The sequence below is a fragment of the Sus scrofa genome, chromosome 16, assembly GCF_054392235.1.
Source record: "Sus scrofa isolate SSC_HxYL_T2T_F1_AM1 chromosome 16, Sscrofa_HxYL_maternal_Yorkshire_Landrace_v2.0, whole genome shotgun sequence".
Classification (NCBI taxonomy): domain Eukaryota; kingdom Metazoa; phylum Chordata; class Mammalia; order Artiodactyla; family Suidae; genus Sus; species Sus scrofa.
Genome location: NC_139398.1, coordinates 38,591,214 through 38,612,149, shown reverse-complemented (window position 1 = coordinate 38,612,149; position 20,936 = coordinate 38,591,214). Strand labels below are relative to the sequence as shown.

At 42.9% G+C, this 20,936-nt stretch overlaps 1 protein-coding gene across 12 annotated transcripts in view; it reads left to right on the top strand.

Moving 5' to 3' along the window:
- Positions 1–20,936, top strand: part of OXCT1 (3-oxoacid CoA-transferase 1) — a 147,672-nt gene that overhangs the window by 8,273 nt on the left and 118,463 nt on the right. For all 12 annotated transcript variants that reach the window (XR_014830732.1, XR_014830730.1, XR_014830731.1 and 9 more), the window contains 4 exon segments: positions 4,570–4,678; positions 7,022–7,112; positions 13,871–14,006; positions 19,418–19,567. Coding sequence is in view for 7 of the 12 variants with exons in the window: in NM_213938.1 (NP_999103.1) it covers positions 4,570–4,678; positions 7,022–7,112; positions 13,871–14,006; positions 19,418–19,567 (486 nt within the window). In the remaining 5 variants the exon portion in view is untranslated.

Sequence of the window (20,936 nt, the reverse complement as noted above, 5' to 3'; positions counted from 1 at the left end):
AAGAAAGGAATGGGATTCCTCATAAGACTGTGCTGTATCTTTTTGTTTCTCATGAATCTGAAAAGCCTCTCTGGCTCTGTAGGAGAAACGAGCTTTCTTCTGACTTCTCTACAGGTTTCATGTTCTGTCAGTCTACAGATAGGTCAGTTCAGAGTGAACTTACCCTCCAGATAAATTTTTAAATTTTCTTCCTCCTCCTGCTAAGACGCTGACTCTTCACCCTTTACTGGAGATAAAGACAGCAGAGTTCTTCCTAAAAAAAATAGGACATAGGACGTACATAAAGTTTTGTTGTATATAAATAATGAAATAGAAGTAGTATAAGACTGAGGGTTTTTAAAAAACAGAAAGAGCATATCGTGCTTGAGGGATGGGGTTATACAAGGCCAAAGCTGGGATCTGGTCTTACTTTAGCAGTGGTGGGTAAGTTACAAGATCTAAGCTTCAGAAACCTGACTTGTAAAATGAGTTGGTTGGATTAGATGTCTGTGTATTTTTCTCTTTATTTTCTAGGAAATATCCTCAACTTTATGATATGCCTGTTGGCCTATTTGTTCAGACTAGCAAACTTCTAATTTCTAAGGTTGAAAATGTGTTTTTGTGCGCATGTGTGTTAAACAGAATTAAATAACTCTTTGTTACTTGAAGATAGAAAAGAGGTGTTGATAAAAAAAAGAATATGAACAACCTAACAGTTGAGAGTTAGGCTTCATTTGGTGGACAAAACTGAGGACTTCACCTCGGGAAGGAACATCTCAAGTAACCCTGAGAAAACTGCTCCAAGGGAGTTCCCGTCGTGGCGCAGTGGTTAACGAATCCGACTAGGAACCATGAGGTTGCGGGTTTGGTCCCTGCCCTTGCTCAGTGGGTTAACGATCCGGCATTGCCGTGAGCTGTGGTGTAGGTTGCAGACGCGGCTTGGATCCCGCGTTGCTGTGGCTCTGGCGTAGGCCGGTGGCTACAGCTCCGATTCGACCCCTAGCCTGGGAACCTCCATATGCCGCGGGGGTGGCCCAAGAAATAGCAACAACAACAACAACAACAAAAAGAAAACTGCTCCAAGGACGTGAGGAGGGAGCTAGCATATATGGGAGTTGTGCAACAAAGGGCAGCTAGTAGGAACAAAAGATTACTGTTAATGAAAGAAAACCAGATATCTCAAGGAGTGTAGCCCTTTTGTAAGTATGGGAAGATGCTAGGGTCTGGTCTCAATGAAATCATTCCTGTGATGTGCACCTTAGTTAACTGGGGCCAGTATCCTGTGTTTTCACACCCTGAAGGCTCACCCTTGGGAGTGGCTGCTAGATGGTATTCTTTGTTTCCTTCACGTGTTCCCTCAGGGTTCACCAGCTCACCCTTGGAGTTGGCTCCAATTGCTGATGACTTTGATATCCTTTGTTTACTGATAAGGCAGGCAGTATTTTACTTCTCAGAGGAGATAGCTCTTTGTGGCTTAAGCCCTTTCCTTTCTATCCCTGCCTCTGCATAGTTCCCCCTGGTTGGGCAGTGTGCCTGGGGAGATGCCGTTCTCCCCATCTGACCTTGACCAAGGTTGAAATTTAAAGGGCCAAAGGTCCCTTGAGCAACCTTTACCTTTGCAGATCTCATTCGACTTTAAGTGTAGTTCTTTTAAACCTCCTTTTGTATTAACTGACACTTTAAAACAATTTTTAATTTAATTTTTTGGCCTCACCCTCGGCATGCGAAGTTCCCCAGCCAGGGATGGAACCGTGCCACAGTAGTGGCAACGCTGGATCCTTAACTGCCAGGCTATGAGGAAGCTCCAGTCAACACTTTTTATAAAAGGAGTTTTTGGAAGAAGAAAAGTGTGATAGAGCTCATCTATCCTGTTTCCTTGACCCCCTCGGGTTCTCTGGGAGGTTCTGATAGGCAGTGGATGCGAAGCTTAACAACCTCTACGGGTTGGTTAAGGGGCAGCATCTCAGCAGTCAGGTGTCATTCTCTATGCTCTCTCTCTTTTTAGGGTGACTGTAGAATGAGAATAGAGTTGAGTGTGAGTGACTGATTGTAACACAATTGACCTTAAAATTTTCTCCGGTCCATACTGGAAAGGAATGCAGTGTCAAGATGGAAACAGTTTAAAACTGATAATGAATGCTCACTAGATAATCTGGCTTGCACCAAATAATACACTGTGGTAAGACTGGCCATGGCTCTCTTGCAGATAACAGTTGGCTATTTTTATCCAGCATCCATAAATGCCAAACCCACGGGGAATGAATCTTTCTGTGTGCACTTCTTTACTTGTCCCTTCAGGAGGAGTCTCGGACACCCAAGATTGGATCAGGGCCCAAATATGTAGTATTTGGGGGGGGGGGTTGGTCATGCTGTACTTAATTTTCTTGAGAGAAACAGTTGCGTTAATACTTACTAGTTTAGGGATTTCCTGTCGTGGCAAAGCAGAAACAAATCTGACTAGGAACCATGAAGCTGTGGGTTTGATCCATGGCCTTGCTCAGTGGGTTAAAGATCTGGCGTTGCTGTGAGCTGTGGTGTAGGTTGCAGACGTTGTTCGGATGTGATGTGGCTGTGGCTGTGGCCGACAGCTGTAGCTCCAGTTCAACCCCTAAACCTCCATATGCTGAGGGAGTGGCCCTATAAAGGAAAAAAAAAAAAAAACGGAAATACTTAACTAGGTTGGAGTAAATAACACAGTACTTAGCACATAGTAGTAAGCATTCAAATATTTGTTGGTGGTATTGTATCAGAAACTGATACTTGATGACACTGATATTGTGAATTTGACACATCAAATTGTGAATTTGAGTCCTAGTGTACAGGCAATCCCCTTTCTTTCTTTCTCTCTCTCTCCATTTTTTTTTGGGGGGGGGTGTCTTTTCTCTCTTTAGGGCCGCACCTGAGGCATATGGAGGTTCCCAGGCTAGGTGTCGAATTTGGCCAGAGCCACAGCAACATGAGATCCGAGCCGAATCTGTGACCTACACCACAGCTCACGGAAACGCCGGGTCCTTAACCCACTGAGCGAGGCCAGGGATTGAACCCTCAACCTCATGGTTCCTAGTCGGATTCCTTTCCACTGAGCCACGACGGGAACTCCTCTCTCTCCTTCTCTTTCTTTTATGGCTGTGATCTTAGAGAGACAGCAGTGAGTGATGGCTTGGAGCGAGATCTTAATTTTCTGCTCAGGAATTGAACGTGAGCAGCCTGGTTGAAAATGGGAATCCTTGCCACTGGAGTAACTAGAAGCTAAAAGCAGAATTGCCCTGATTCTTGCCCCCTCTTGAAAGCAAGAATGTTTCAAGGAGGCAAAGACTGTGAAAACAGGTATAAAGTTTATTGTTAGAGACACATACAACGTGTGGGATAGCACACAGACACAGTTTAAGTCAGAAGCGAAGACGTAACACACACCCTAAAGCGGAGTGTGGGTGCGGGCGTCCCCCCTCAACGAGGAGCCCACCAGAGAGGTGGTTTAAATCACTTATATAGCACAGTTTCCAGGTCTTTGTTTTAGCCAACTATCTTGTTTTATTTCTCATACCTGCCTGGACACAGGACCCTTCTGGATATGCTGAAGCATCTTTTGGCAAAGATGGATTCCAGAGCAAAGGGTGAAGGGACAGTATCAGGACTTATTAAGGCCTGGTGCCCCCTCCCTTTTTGACCCCTAGGAGTCTTACTGTGCATGTATACTTGGGGAGGTCTCCTTGACCCTAGGAGTGATTGAAGTGGTCATCTTACCTTTCTACTCCAGCAGAGCTCAGCTCCTGCCATTAACTTTTTCCTTGAATTGTCAGAGAGAAACAAGCCCCAATTTACTTGGCTTAACAAGTCCCAGCTGTTCTCAGCCTAGGGGCCCATCTCTCTCCTACCTTAGCTGCATTCCCGGCATATGGAAGTTCTTGGCCAGGGATTGAATCTGAGCCACAGCTGTGACCTATGTCACAGCTAAGGCAATGCCAGATCCTTTAACCCACTGTTCTGGGTTAGGGATTGAACCCATGACTCCACAGCAACCTGAGTTGCTGCAGTGGGATTCTTAACCCACTGCACCACAGTGGGAACTCTGCTCTCTACTTCCTTTCACTCTTTCCAGGGGCTACATGTGACAGAGTTTCTTTCTTTTTTTGTCTTTTTGCCATTTCTAGGGCCGCTTCTGCAGCATATGGAGGTTCCCAGGCTAGGGGTCGAATCAGAGCTGTGGCTGCTGGCCTACGCCACAGCCACAGCAGTGCAGGATCCGAGCCCCGTCTGTGACCTATACCACAGCTCACGGCAATGCCGGATCATTAACCCACTGAGCAAGGCCGGGGATCAAACCCAAAACCTCATGGTTCCTAGTTGGATTCGTTAACCACTGCGGAGTTTTCCTTCTTTAATGGAAGATATTGATCATAGGGGGATTCTGGTGATAATCTGTGGATAGAGTCCATCCTACTCTTAAGATGAACTACTTACAACAACCACCCTTTCAAAGATAGGCTAGGGAAATTATCCTTGTATAAAATTTAATAAGTACTATACATGCAAAGTAAACACATGTTTCCATATGAGTATTCACTTAAAAGTATTTTTTTCCTGTTTTAGGGATGTGCTGGCTACTTTTCAACTAGCACGCGTCGTCATACCAAATTTTATACGGATGCAGTGGAAGCTGTAAAAGACATCCCTAATGGTGCAACAGTGCTGGTTGGTGGTGAGTAATAATGATTTATGTATGGTAGTAACAGCTTTCTTTTTAGCAAAGCAGGGAAATTACAATGACAAGATATATAGAATAGAAAGGTCAATTATTTTATTACTTATCATTTATTCGTGATCTTTTTTTTTTTTTTTTTTTTTTGGCTTTTCGCCTTTCCTAGGGCCGCTCCCGCGGCATATGGAGGTTCCCAGGCTAGGGGCTGCCGGCCTACACCAGAGCCACAGCAATGCAGGATCCGAGCCGCATCTGAAACCTACACCACAGCTCTCGGCAATGCCAGATCCTTAACCCACTGAGCAAGGCCAGGGACCGAACCCGAAACCTCATGGTTCGTAGTCGGATTCCTTTCCACTGCACCACAACGGGAACTCCTCATGATCTTATTTTTGTTTATTTCTTACATCCTTTAAACATTTTTTTTCTTTAAAAAAAAAAATTTTTTTTTCTTTTAGTGCTGCACCTGTGGCATATGGAAATTCCCAGGCTAGGGGTCTAATCGGAGCTGTTGCTGCCGGCCTATGGCAGAGCCACAGCAATGCCTGATTACAGCAATGTCTGCGACCTACACCACAGGTCATGGCAATGCCGGATCCTCAACCCACTGAGGGAGGCCAGATATTGAACCGGCAACCTCATGGTTCCTAGTTGGATTTGTTTCCACTGCGCCATGATGGGAATTCCTTAAATTTTTTTTAAATTTTAATTTAATTTATTTGTTTAGTCTCCTTTACAGCCACACCCATGGCATGTGGAAGTTCCCAGGCTAGGGTTCTAATAGGAGCTGTAGCTCCAATGCTTTTATCTGTTACTTTTTTTTTTTGGCTAAGCTGTGACATGTGGAAGTTCCTGAGCCGGGGACCAAACCTGCACCACAGCAGTGACAATGATGAATCCTTTAACTGTTAGGCCATCAGGGAACTGAACTACTGTCTCACATTCATTAAACTTGCTGCCTGATTTTTATATATTTCTTTGGATTTCTTGACCTTGGTCACAAAATCTAAGGCTTATTCTTAGGACTCCTCTTCATTCATTTATTCATTTATTCAATGCAGCAATCATTGAATTTATTTATTTATTTATTTATTTATTTATTTATTTATGTCTTTTTAGGACCACACCTTTGGCATATGGCGATTCCCAGGCTAGGGGTCCAATCAGAGCTACAGCTGCCAGCCTACACCACAGCCATAGCAACACCAGATCCAATCCACGTCTGTGACCTACACTACAACTCATGGCAACGCCAGATCCTCAACCCACTGGGCAAGGCCAGGGATCAAACCTGCATCCTCATGGATACTAGCTGGATTCGTTTCTGCTGAGCTACAATTGGAACTCCCTCAATTTTTTTTTTTTAAATTTTTTTTGTCTTTTTAGTGCTGTACCAGCAGCATATGGAGGTTCCTAGGCTAGGGGTTGAATCAGATCTGTAGCCGCTGGCCTACACCACAGCCACAGCAATGCCAGATCCAAGCCGCATTTGTGAACTACACCTCAGCTCATGGCAACATTGGATCCTTAACCCACTGAGCGAGGCCAGGGAACCTGCATCCTCATGAATACTAGTCAGATTCATTTCCTCTGGGCCAAGATGGGAACTCCAACGTCAGTTTTTTTTCATTAAACTTTTTGTATGGAGTTCCCATCGTGGCTCTGTGGTTAATGAATCCGACTAGGAACCATGAGGTTTAAGCATTGCCGTGAGCTGTGCAGATGGTCGCAGAGGCAGCTCATATCCCATGCTGCTGTGGCTGTGGTGTAGGCTGGCAGCTACAGCTCTGATTAGACCCCTAGCCTGGGAACCTCCATATGCCACTGGTGCGGCTCTAGAAAAGACAAAAAAAAAAAATTAAAAAAAGTAAAAAAATAAACTTTTTGTTTTGTTTTGTTTTCTTTGGCTGCACCCACAGCATACAGAAGTTCCCAGGCCAGTGATCAAACCCTCGCTACAGCAGCAACCTGAGCTGCAGCAGTGACAATGGCAAATCCTTAACCTGCTGAGCCACACAGGAATGCCTTAAGGTTCAGTTTTGAAGTGGGAAAATAACAGATATGTAAGGTGCAAGAAGAACAATGTGTACCCATGTTAACACATTGAACTTGGCTATACTTATGCATCAAAGGACTTGACAGTCAACTGGTGCTTTATAATGATATGAAACATTTGGATACATCTGTGTGACCATTTATTGAGTTGCTAAGGTATTTCTATGCATTTTACTTGGTAGGTCTAATAATACGCTTGTATACTTTTTTTTTATTAAAAAGAATAACATACATTTCCCTGAAAGAACATTATCTTCAAAAATTGTTTATCTTTTTGGCTTGTTATAGGTTTTGGGTTATGTGGAATTCCGGAGAATCTTATAGGAGCTTTGCTAAAGACTGGAGTAAAAGAACTTACTGCAGTCAGCAACAATGCAGGGTAAGTGGGCATTTTTAAAACAATTGGCTTGAAAGTAATTGCAGTCATCTGTAATATTTAAGTGAAATCTATGAATAAAATGAAAAAATTCCCATTTACACGTGCAATATACTGGGGCATCAAAGATAGTGTTTGTCAAGCTCAAGAGTAGAGGTTACATGTATTCAAACATTTTAGGGACCATTCTTCCTAATTGTAAGTAAAGCACACTTGCATAACCTTTTATTTTAATCTGATGTGATTTTATTTTTCTAAACTTCAAATATGTTGTTAAAGTTAAAATATGTATGTTCAGGAGTTCCCTTCATAGCTTAGCAGTTAATGAACTGGACTAGGATGGATGAGGATGCAGATTTGATCCCTGACCTCGCTCAGTGTGTTAAGGATCTGGCATTGCTGTGACCTGTGGTGTAAGTCATAGACATGGCTCAGATCTTATGTTGCTGTGGCTGTGGCGTAAGTCAGCAGCTGTAGCTCTGACAAACCCCCTAGCCTGAGAACCTCCATATGTCGTGGGTATGGCCCTAAAAAAAAAAAAAAAAAAAAAAAGATGTGTTCAAATTGAGTCCTGCATTTAAAAATTTAGAAATGTTCTTTTATGTTAAATGTTATAGTAGATCATTATGCAATAATGAAGGAAGATGGACAGGAATTTGAAATCTGTTTATTTTGTTTTGGTTATGCCACTGCCCCACATGATAAATAAAGAATACAATCAATCACCAAAAATGTTGGTAGTCTTGGTAGAAGGAAGAGGGTATACAGTAAGCACTTAAGACAGTAGGATCACATATGGAGGTGGTCAACAGTCAGCCATAAAATTTTAATGATGAATAGCCTTTATGTTTTATATGGTACTCATGCTTCCTGGATTTGAGTGAGTTGTTCTTTTCCCATGTTAGGGAAGTTTTTGGTATTATCTCTTGGAATGTTTTTTCTGTCCCCTTCTCTCTCTCTTCTTCTGGCACCTCTACAATACGGATGTTGGTGCATTTAACGTTGTCCCAGAGTTCTCTGAGACTCTCTTCATTTGTTTTCAATCTTTTTTCTCTTTTCTGTTACTCATTCGTAATTTCCACTCATCTGTCCTCCACCTTGCTTATTCGTTCTTCTGCCTCCTGTATTCTGCTGTTGGCTGCTTCTAGTGAATTCTTCATTTAAGTTATTGTATTTTGCATCTCTTCTTAAGTTTTATGTCTTGTATCTCTTTGGTCAGTGTTTCCTGTAAGTTATCCATCTTTGCCTCTAATTTATTTCCAATGCCTTGCATCATCTTCAGCATCAACAGTCTAAAGTCTTTTTCCTGGAGGTTGAGAAACTCCTCATCACTTAGCTGATTTTCTGGGTTTTTTTCTTTCTCCCTCATCTGTGTTATAGTTCTCTGTCTTTTCGTTTTTGTAGGTTTTTGGTGTGGTGACCTTTTTACAGATAATAGGGTTGTAGCCTCTTGTACTTCTGGAGTCTGCCCCCTTTTGGCTGAAGTCGGTATGGGGGGCTTGCTGTAGGCTTCCTGATGGGAGGGGCTGATGCCTGCCCCCTGGTAGGAGGAGCCAATTCTAATCCCTCTGGTGGGTGGGGCTTAGTCTCTGGATGGGATTAGAGGCAGCTGTGTGCCTGAAGGGTCTTTAGGTAGCCTGTTTACTGAGGAATAGGGCTGTGATCCCACCTGGATTGTTGTTTGCCCTGGGGCTTCTCAGCCTGACTGATGGGTGGGGCCAGATTTTCCCAAAATGGCCACCTCCAGAAAAAGGCAAGCTGCTGAATATTCCCAAGAGCTTTGCTTCCAATGTCCTTCCCTCACAACAAGCCACGTTCACCCCTGTTTTCCCAGTATGTCCTCCAAGAACTGTAGTCATGTTTGACCCAGATTCCTGTGGAGACTTTGCTTTGCCTGGGACCCAGTGCACATGAAAGTTTGTGTGCACCTTTTAAGAATGGGGTCTCCATTTACCCTGTCCTGTGGAGCTCCTGCACACAAGCCCTGCTGGCCTTCAACGCCAGATGCTCCAGGGGCTCTTTCTCCCAGTGACAGATCCCAGCACGTGGGATTTTGATGTGGGGCTCAGAACTCTCACTCCTGTAGGTGAGACTCTGTGAACCAGTTCGTTTCCAGTCTGTGGGACTTCCCACCCGGGAGATATGGGGTTGTTTATATCACATAATCGCCCCTCCTACCTCCTGATGTCGCCTCCTCTTTGCCTTCTGGAGTAGGATATCTTCTTTTTTTTTTTTTTTTTTTTTGTCTTTTTGCTATTTCTTGGGCCGCCCCTGCGGCATATGGAGGTTCCCAGGCTAGGGGTCGAATCAGAGCCATAGCCACCGGCCTACGCCAGAGCCACAGCAACTCGGGATCCAAGCCTCGTCTGCAACCTACACCACAGCTCAGGGCAACGCCGGATCATTAACCCACTGAGCAAGGGCAGGGACCGAACCCGCAACCTCATGGTTCCTAGTCGGATTTGTTAACCACTGCGCCACAATGGGAACTCCTAGGATATGTTCTTTAAGGTTTCCGGTCCATTTGGTTGAAGATTGCTCAGGCTTTAGTTGTGAATTTTGTTGTTTTTAGGAGAGAAGTTCGGCTCCAGTACTTCTATTCTGCCATCTTAATCCCATCTCTCCAAATAACCTTCACATTAAGATATATTTAGTTATGAAGGAAAAAGCTGTTTTTATACCAAATGGTAAATTGTCAGTTCTCTTTTAACAATGAAAGATTTAAAGATCTTAAAAAATTAAAAAATTAACTAAGTTGGCAGTTTAGCCTCTTATACTGCAGTTTAGAATAAACAGATTATTTAGGAAACAAAACTGATCCTGCATTTGTGCTCATTTTTTCCTGTGCTGAGTCTTTTGTTTTTATTTGGAAGGATCTGCACTTCTTGTCTACATATTCAGAGCTTTCCATCTTACAGAAGTAAACAATTCATAGGTTTTAAATTACAAGCCCTTCTGGGTAGTGTGATCAATCTCTTGCCCTCCTGTTCTGTCTTGCTGCAGACATGAATCTTCCTTTTGATCAGCATATCCTGCTGACTGATTACCTAGTAGCTACCTCGGATATCACATCCATGATTACCAGATCCACTGTCATGGTTTTGCAGGTCTTGTGTTCAAGGAACCCTTATTTTACTTAATGGCCCCAAAGCACAAGAGTAGTGATGCTGGCAATTAGGATATGCCAAAGAGAACCCATAAAATGCCCCCTTTAAATGAAAAGATGAACATTCTTGACGTAAGGAAAGGAAAAAAAAGCATATGTGGAGGTTCCTAAGTTCTATGGTGAACCTTCTATCTGTGAAATTGTGAAGAAGGAAAAAATAAACTTGTACTAGTTTTTTTTTTTGGCTGTGTCTGTGGCATGTGGAAGTTCCCAGGCCAAGGATCGAACCCAGAGCACAACAGTGACCTGAGCCATTGGAGTGCCAATGCCAGATCCTTATACAGATCCTCCTCCACTTAAGGTGGGGTTCTGTCCTAATAAACCCATCAAAAGTTGAAAATATCCTAAGTCATAGATGCATTTAATACACCGAATCTCATAGCTTAGCTCAGCCTACCTGTAACATGCTCAGAAGATTGATATTGGCCTACAGTTGGGCAAAATCATCTAGCACAAAACCTGTTTTATTGAATATTGTACTGAGTGAAAAATAGAATGGTTGTACGGGTACAGGGTAGGTGTAAGTGTGTCATCTTCATGATCATGGCTGACTTGGAGCTGCAGCTGCCACTGCCCAGCATCAACAGAATATCACACTGCATATTGCTAGCCTGAGAAAAGATCAAAATTCAAAACGTGAGGTATAGTTTCTACTGCATGCATATTGCTTTCCACCATTTGTGTAGGAGTGTTCCCTTTTCTTCATACCCTCTACAGCACTTATTGTTTGTAGACTTTTTGATAATAGCCAATTTGAAAGGTGTGAAGTGATAACCTTATTGTGGTTTTGATTTGCATTTACCTAGTAATTAGCAATATTGAACATCTTTTCACGAACCATCTGTATGTCCTCTTTGGAGAAATGTCTGTTAGGTCTCATGCCCATTTTTGTTTGGGTTGTTTGTTTTTTTGATACTGAGTTGTATCAGTGTTTTGCATATTTGGAAATTAACCTATTGTTGGTTGCAACTTCATTATTAAAATTTCATTTGACAATTTATTCTAGAATTGTCAGTTGATAAGATTTCAGAAAATGAAATAATCAGATTTGAAAATGAAAAAATATTTGCAGAAAATTGATGTTTTCTATGAAGTATATTTTTGTTTTGCCTTACTGTACCTCTTTAATGAATTCTTAGCTCTAGACTTCATTTAACCACTTAGTTTGAAACCCAAATTTGTTGTACTGCAGGAAAAAGATCAAGTCTCTTTCTCTTTAGGCATGCTAGGAAAATATTGGCTATTAAAGGCAAGCAAGATAATCTCTTTGAAAGCTCACCTGGGGGTTCCCGTCGTTGCTCACTGGGTTAAGAACCTGACTAGTATCCATGAGTTTGTGGGTTCGATCCCTGGCCTTGCTCAGTCGGTTAAGGATTCAGAATCACCATGAGCTGTGGCATAAGGTGAAGACATGGCTTGGATCTGGTGTTGCTGTGGCTGTGGCGTAAACTGGCAGCTGCAGCTCCAATTTGACCCCTACTCTGTAAACTTCCATATGCTGCAGGTGTGACCCTAAAAAGGAAAAAAGAAAGCTCACCCAAATTATCTTTAGTATCAAAAAACTGCAAGATATTTTAACATATATATTTCTGTTAGAAATGTCTTTTTTCTCTTTATTATTGTGTTCGAGGGCCTTGCCTTTTTCCTTTTTATATTGTCAGTGCCTGATACACAGTAGATAAGAGTTAATGTCTACGGAATTTGTGAGCTGGAAAGTACGTAGCAAGAAAAACGCTCTTATTATAAGCTATCTAACAACACTTTTTGAGGCATAAACATAAATTTGTACATGATCAAGTGGTAACCTGGGCTGAAGTTCTTATGCAATGCTTGGTTGCCATGCCAGATTGCTAGTCCATAAATAAAGCAGAGGTTAAATACACACAGTGTCCAGAGCCAAGGTCAACAAATATAGAAAGATCATCTCCAGACAGAGCTAAGTTCAAATGTATAATGGATTGAAAGGTGAAACAGAGATCCATGAAAGCGTGGTTAGAAAAATTCCCAAGTCAATGAATGACCAAATGTATTCTGGTATGTAGTATGGACCTATACCTGGAGTTCCAGATTTATTTATTTATTTATTTATTTATTTATTTATTTGTCTTTTTGCCATTTCTTGGGCCATTCCCTCAGCATATGGAGGTTCCCAGGCTAGGGGTCGAATCGGAGCTGTAGCCGCCGGCCTACACCAGAGCCACAGCAACATGGGGATCCGAGCTGAGTCTGCGACCTACACCACAGCTCACGGCAACACCGGATCCTTAACCCACTGAGGAAGGCCAGAGATCAAACTCACAACCTCATAGTTCCTAGTTGGATTCGTTAACCACTGAGCCACGACAGGAACTCCAAGACCTTTGCTTTTATTCAGAGTAAAATTTACTCTAAATAAATGGATCCCAACAGAATTTTGAGCAGAGCAGTTATGGGATCTGACCTTTTTTTTTTTTTTTTAGCTTTTAAGGGCCCCACCTGCAGCATAAGGAAGTTCCCAGGCTGGGGGTTGAATCGGATCTATAGTTGCCGGCCTACAGCACCACCATAGCAGTGTGGGATCCAAGCCGTGTCTGCGACCTACACCACAGCTCATGGCTATGCCGGATCCCCAAACCACTGAGCGAGGCCAGGGATCTGAACCCGCATCCTCATGGACACTATTTGATTTGTTTCTGCTGTGCCACAATGGGAACTCCCTGATCTGACATATTTTGTACTTGTATTTTTGGCTGTCGTTTTGTGAGTAGATCATAGCGGACAGGGAAGCTTACTGCAGTGTCTGGGCAAGAGATGGCGGAGGTCCCAGGAATGAGAACTGCTCAGATTTGGATAGATTCTGAAACTAATCCGAATTTTCCACTTGAGTTAATGTGGAATGCGTGTGTCAGAAATCACTTACATTGTTAGGATGGGGCTGCCATAAGATGAGCTGGGGAAGGCTGCAGGTGGAGCTAGGGTAGTAGAATTGTTAACCTGAAGAACTGAGAGCCTAGCTAGGTATTAATTAAGAACAGGCAAAAAACAAATCTAGAAAACATTGTGTAACCAGTTTTCCAAAAGACTCTTTAGTGATTTGGAGCCCTCTAGTGGACAAGTGTATTATTAATCTTCAGGGAATTCTCCCCGTATCTCAAAAGAGCACTCCTGGAAGACACTTAGTATTTAGGTTTTAGTTTTCTTTCGAACCAAGTAAGAATAAATCATGCAGCTATTTCTTTTACACCCGTGGTGGTTGGAAATGTTAGTAGATCCAGCATTGGAAAGGTAGGACTAGAACAAGTTTATCAGAAGGTTGACAGTTACCTGTTACCTAGACTACCTTAAGGAACTCCGTGTTGTCAGGACTGACTGAGGGGGATGCTAGAGACTTGAGAATGATAAATCCTGAGAATTAGAAAAGAGTTAGTCGAGTGGGAATGGCCACTTGTGCATGTGAGGAGGAGGGTGGAGAGTGAAGTGAAGGTGGAAGGAAAGGAGGTTGTTAGGAGAAATGTCAGTGGTTTGCCATATACATTTTCAAGTTTTTGAATATAAGTGATATGAATGTTCCATCAGATGTTCCTTTGATTGTAAGCTGCTTGCATTTTCCTTCTAGGGTTGACAACTTTGGTTTGGGCCTTTTACTTCAATCCAAGCAGATAAAACGCATGATCTCTTCATACGTGGGAGAAAATGCAGAATTTGAACGACAGTACTTAGCTGGTGAATTAGAAGTAGAGCTGACACCTCAGGTAAAAAAAAAAAAAAAAAAAAAAATCCGTTTTTCTTTTATAATACTAACTTATTTTATTATTTATTTATTTATTTTTTTGTCTTTTTGCTTTTTCTAGGGCCGCTTGCCACGGCATATGGAGGTTCCCAGGCTAGGGGTCTAATCGGAGCTGCAGCGCCGGCTTATGCCACAGCCATAGCAATGCTGGATCCGAGCTTTGTCTGCCACCTACACCACAGCTCACGGCAACGCCGGATCCTTAACCCACTGAGCAAGGCCAGGGATCGAACCTGCAACCTCATGGCTTCTAGTTGGATGCGTTAGCCACTGTGCCACAACGAGAACTCCTCTTTTATAATACTAACTTATTTTATTTATTTTTGTCTTTTTAGGGCAGCACCCTAGGCATATGGAGGTTCCCAGGTTAGGGGTCGAATCAGAGCTGTAGCTGCTGGCCTATGCCACAGCCACAGCAATTCGGGATCCAAGCTGCGTCTGCCACCTACACCACAGCTCATGGCAATACTGGATCCTTAACCCACTGAGCAAGGCCAGGGTTTGAACCCACATCCTCATGGATACTAGTCGGGTTTATTAATCGCTGAGCCATGACAGGCACTCCTAACTTATTTTATTTTATTACTATTTTCGGCCACAACAACAGCATGTGGAATTTCCTGGGCAGGGAATGAATCTGGGCCAGAAAAGCTTTGGCAACACCAGATCCTTAACTCACTGTCTGGGCTGGAGATCTGGGCTGGGACTCCAACACGTACCCTGCAGAGACACTCAGGATCCTTAACCTTGCTGTGCTACAGTGGGAACTCTATTACTAACCTATTTTATTTTTAGGGCCACACCTGCAGCATATGGGAAATGTAGGCTATGAGCTGAGTCAGAGCTGTAGCTATAGGTCTATACCACAGCCACAGCAACGCCAGATCTGAGCTGCATTTGTGACCTACACTGCAGCTTGTGGCAACACCGGATCCTTAACCCCCTGATAGAGGCTAGGGCTTAAACCATTCTCAGGGTTACTAGTTAGGTTCTTAACCTAACTTATTTTAAAATTTACCTTTTTCCTTCTAGAAATTTCTTTATAGGGATATATAAGAGACTAAGGTAGAGAGAGTGCTATTTTGCCAAATCAAGAAAACTTGTTTATAGGACATACCTCTTGATTGCCAGAGGACTAATATTTTATCACTATGCACCAAAAAAGGAGGTATTTCTAGTGAAAATATCTAAGCTATAGGATAAAATAAGTTTGGCACTATAATATATTTTTCACTGAATCATGCAAAAGGACTTGCTGAAATATTTGAGTCTTGTCGTAAAGGTCAACTCCTTTTTTTTTTTTTTTTTTTTGCCTTTTTAGGGCCGCATCAGAGGCATATGGAAGTTCCCAGGCTAGGGGTCCAATTGGAGCTGTCCCGCCAGCCCACACCACAGCCTCAGATCCGAGCTGAGTCTGCGACCTACACTGCAGCTCACTGAAGTGCCAGATCCTTAACCCACTGAGTGAGGCCAGGTATCGAACCCGCATCCTCATGGATACTAGTTGGGCTCATTACTATTGAGCCACAATGGGAACTCCTAAAAGTTGACTCCTGTGAATCATTGAATTAGAAATTTCTGGGGAATCTGGTCTTGCCAAGACCTATCAGGAAAGTGAAGCCCATGGAAGACAGTAAAACTGCCCACATCACAGAGTAAGTGCTGGGATCGGAGTCCTGGTCTCCAAGGAACTGAAGCCGTTACAAAACAAGTAATTACTGCAGCTGATCTAGCCAGTTTCCACTCATTTTATACACCATCTCCTATCCTAACTGATTGGAGGGAGAGTTTGTCACTGAGGGAAATTTTTGAAGCCATGTGAGTAAAACAAGGGTCTACAGGCTGGGTGCATTGGTCTTCCACGTTGACATGGCCTGCTTTCATCTCTGAAACTGAGCCCACCATTCTGTTTTACTTTTGTCAACAAACTGTATTATTCCCACTGACAAAATTGGTCGTAATGTAACATAGCAGAATTTTAAAAATTTCAATAACTTCATCACCATGTGTGCTTATCGAGAGAGCATGCACGGGAGAACTGTTCCTTCTACCTGGAACAGTTATTTCTCAGGTCATACCTGATCACTCTGCAGGGTTGGCACCTGTGCCTGTCACAGCATGGTACTATGCTTGCTATTTCCTCAATTTTCATCGAAAGTTTTTTCTGAAAATAGCAAAAGGTGTACTGTCTGTGTTGCTTGCACTGCCATTACAAAACACCACAGACTGGGTGGCTTGGAGAAGAGAAATTTATTACTCACTGTTATGAAATTTATTACTCACTGAGAAGTACAAGATCAAGGTACAGGCTGATTTCATTCTTTTTTTCTTTTTTCTTTTTTTTTTTTTTCCTTATAAAGCTGCACCTGTAGCGTATGGAAGTCCTAGGCCAGGGTTCAAATAGGAGCGGCAGCTATGGCCTACATCACAGCCACGACAACACCAGATCCGAGCTGCATCTGCAGCCTATGCTGCAGCTTGTGGCAATGCCAAATCCTTAACCCATTGAGTGAAGCCAGGGATCAAACCCATGTCCTCATGGACACTATGTTGGGTTCTTAACCCACTGAGCCACAATGGGAAATCCTGATTTGGTTCTTGGTAGAGGGAGTAGGGAGAAAGAGAGAGTGAGAGAGCGAGCATAAGCACACATGCAAGTGAGTGCTCTGGGGTCTCTTATTATAAGGACACTAATTCCCTTGGATCAGGGCCCTGCCCTTATGACTGCAGTTAACCTTATTGACTTCCGTAAAGGTCCACCTCCAAATACAGTCAGAGTGGGCGTTAGAGCTTCAATGTATGAGGTTTTTTGGGGGGTGAGGATGTAAATTAGCTCATAGCATATACTTTTCATCTTTACATTATAGGTTGAGATAGCACATCCTTTGGTTTGTGGAGCTCTTGAAAATTAACTTTCCAATTCCCTTTGTTAACTTTTGCATCATCCCTTATTTTGTCAGGGGGCATATATGTGGGAGAGGAGCTTTCTTAATATTTCTTTCAAATTCTTTTCTTTAAGCCAAAAGAAGTAAGTATCCCCCACCCCATCTTAGTGGCATATGAGTGAACAATGGCTCGAGCAGCCTGGGAGCCAGGGAGGTGTGCTGATGAAGCAGGAGGGATTTGGACTCCCTCAGAGGTTGGATGTTGGAGGCTTGCTGGTATGTGCAGAGGGTCTGTACGTAGAAATCGTCTACTTTCAGGCCTCTGCCCTGTTGTGCACAGAGGAAGGAATAAAGTATTCAAAGAGTGTGGACATAAAAATATTTTAATGTGGGGGCGTTATCATGGTTGTTTTGATGACTTAATTTTTGTGAATGTTAATTAAACTATCCACAGCACAGAGAAGTGTCCCTTCTGTCCACTAGATAAAGAACCAGTTATCTAGAAGGTTTTCAGTTATGTCACAAGTCCATCCTTCCCCAGAATATCCCACCTCCTCCATGTCTGAAATCCCAACCATTAGTCCCTTCTTTGAGTTTAGTTTTTTTGTTGTTGGTTTTTGTTTGTTTGTTTGTTTTGCTGCACCCGAGGCATGTGGAAGTTCCTGAGCCAGTGATCAGTCCCACGCCACAACAGTGGTTTGGGCCATGGCAGTGACAAGGCAGGATCCTTAACCTGCTGAGCCACTAGGAAACTCCAGGTTTAATATTTAAAGGACCCAGTTCAAGTAGAAAATTATTTTCTGTTTGGCATAATATTAACACACCATCGTTAACATCTAAACCTATTCATGCTACTGCTTAACTAGTTAGTTGTTTAGTCTGAATAGGTTGTGCTAGACCATAACAATGAGTTTCAAGTGAGGGAGCAAGTCAGGAATGTTCAGGAATGTTCAGAGTTATTCCTCTGGCAAAACTGGGTGGAAAGGTATCTGGTGATGGGAGAGAGCTACGGAAATCAGGTTTGAAATCACTGGATGGACAAAGCCAATCAAAAGGAGGTGCAAAAAGGAATTCCCCTGTGGCAGAGCAAGTCAAGGATCTGGAGTTGTCACTGCAGTGGCTCTGGTCACTGCTATGGTGTAGGTTTGATCTTTGGCCTGGCAACTTCTACATGCCACAGGCATAGCACCCCTCTCCCCCCAAAAAAAGGTACAAGGAAACTTTGCATATAGCTCTTCCTACTCTGAAACAAAATTTGAAGTACTCTTGGCTTTTAAAAAGCAATTTACCTGTATGTTGTATTCTTAGCCTAACTCTGGGTTTTTCCTTAGCTAGATAACGTAGTAGATAAAATACTTACAAGAGAGTGGTTTAGAATAAATTCTAAATACAACTTGAACATTTTGCATTGTTATTATTATATAATCATGACATTATTATTAATGATAATATTCAGGTTCTACTTACAGCTCACAGTAGAACACAGTTCTGTTTGTTTGTTTGTTTTGCTTTTTAGGGCTGTACTTTTGGGCATATGGAGGTTCCCAGGCTAGGGGTCAAATGAGAGCTGCAGTTGCCGGCCTTTGCCACATCCACAGCAATGCAGGATCTGAGCCATGTCTGCAACCTACACCACAGCTCATGGCAACCCCGGTTCCTTAACCCACTGAGGGAGGCCAGAGATGGAATTCGTATCCTCATGGATACTAGTCGGATTTGTTTTGGCTGCGCCATATCGGGAACTCTTTCAGCTGATCTTCTGGCCTGAGTGTTAGCGAAATATATTCATATGCACTGCTAGGCATGGTTTAGATTGATAAACATCTGCAGAGTAGGAACCGAGCCTGTTTCTCTGTCCATAGACAGAAGTGTGCATGATGAATTTTTTTTTAATCCTTAAAGTCCTTCCATATCTAAATCTTTTTTAATCAGGGTATAGATGATTTACAGTAGTGTGTCAATTTCTGCTGTACAGCATAGTGAGCCAGTCATACATATATATACATTCTTTTTCTCATTATCTTCAATCATGTTCTATCCCAAGAGACTGGATAGGGTTCCCTGTGCTGTACAGTAGCACTATTCACAATAATCATCTGTCTGTCCACAGATGAATGCATTTTATGGCTGAGTAGTATTCCATATATACAGTGGAATACTACTCAGCCGTAAAAATGAATGAACTTCTTTTTTTTTTTTGTCTTTTTGCCATTTCTTGGGCTGCTCTCATGGCATATGGAGGTTCCCAGGCTAGGGGTCGAATTGGAGCTATAGCTGCTGGCCTATGCCAAAGCCACAGCAACATGGGATCCGAGCTGCGTCTGCGACCTACACCACAGCTCACGGCAACGCCGGATCCTTAACCCACTGAGCAAGGCCAGGGATCAAACCTGCAACCTCATGGTTCCTAGTCGGATTTGTTAACCACTGCACCAAAGCGGGAACTCCACGAATGAACTTCTGATGGGTGTTATTTGCTCCCATGCAGGGCACCCTGGCAGAGAGGATCCGTGCAGGTGGGGCAGGTGTTCCTGCGTTTTACACCAGCACAGGGTATGGCACCCTGGTGCAAGAAGGAGGGTCCCCGATCAAATACAACAAAGACGGCAGCATTGCCATTGCCAGTAAACCGAGAGAGGTAAGAGCCGGGATATCTCTCTGAGCCTAGGGTTCCAGGTGGAACCATGGGGGAAGCAAGTATAAAGCCACACCTGTGTGGAACAAACACTGTCATTCACTCAGTAACGTAAACACATTAGGTAAAATTTCTAGTGGAATCCGAGCATCTGCTAGTAATTAAAGTCACTTAGAGACAGCAGAATAAATAAATGAGAAAAAGAGAAACTAATCCGTAGAAGATGTGCAAGTCAAAATGAGTTTCATGGTAGATTTTAAGGCATTTAGGAGCATTTATAGTCACCGATTATGTTTATGTGGAAAAGAGAGTAGATGCATGATGTATATGATATTAAACTCTGCATGCTTAGGCTCCCCCGGACGTGATTGAAGGGGGAAAAAAACCAAAGAAATACAAGTTTGTCTACAATCTTAAAAAAGCAGGGGGGGAGTTCCCGTCGTGGTGCAGTGGTTAACGAATCCGACTAGGAACCATGAGGTTGCGGGTTCGATCCCTGCCCTTGCTCAGTGGGTTAACGATCCGGCGTTGCCGTGAGCTGTGGTGTAGGTTGCAGACGCGGCTCGGATCCCACGTTGCTGTGGCTCTGGCGTAGGCCAGTGGCTACAGCTCCGATTCGACCCCTAGCCTGGGAACCTCCATATGCCGCGGGAGCGGCCCAAGAAATGGCAACAACAACAACAACAATAACAACAACAACAACAACAACAACAACAAAAAAAGCAGGGGGCAGTTATAATCATATAATGGGATTAGAGGGTTCATATTATCTCCTTTATCCTTCATTTTGTATTCTGGACACACATTAGAGCTGTAGACTGAATAACTTAGTTTTATTTAAAGAGTTAGATAGGATGGAGTGTTTTTACTCTAGGTAAATTCATTCACATATTAGAAAAGAACTCTAGCTACAGGTATTGGAGATACTTAAGTTTGAGCCCATTTTTAAAATGACACAGGTCAACGTTTCATGATTATATTTTTAGTGTTTTTCCCATCACCCTGCCCACATCACTCAAGAGAGTTAACAAAGGCTGCAGAAATGCTGAACTTATCTCTAGGGAAGCAAAAACTTGGTAAATCAAGGGCTCTTTTCACCTTTCTGCATTTTGGGATGTTAGCTCTGCACCTCCGTGTTTTGAGGGAAGGTAAAGGTCATTGTCCCTGTCCCCTGCTGTCCAGTGTTTGTCTCCAGCAGCCTCCTCCATCTGGAGATTTGCCTTCCTGCTTAGGGTGACCTATTTTGACTCAAAGCTTTTGTGAACATTTTTCATATACTATCTGGCTTCTTTCTTTATGGCCTAATTAGGTTTAAAAAGTTTTTGACAATGTAAAAGACAGAAACCTAATTATTAAAATGGATTTTAGTTAA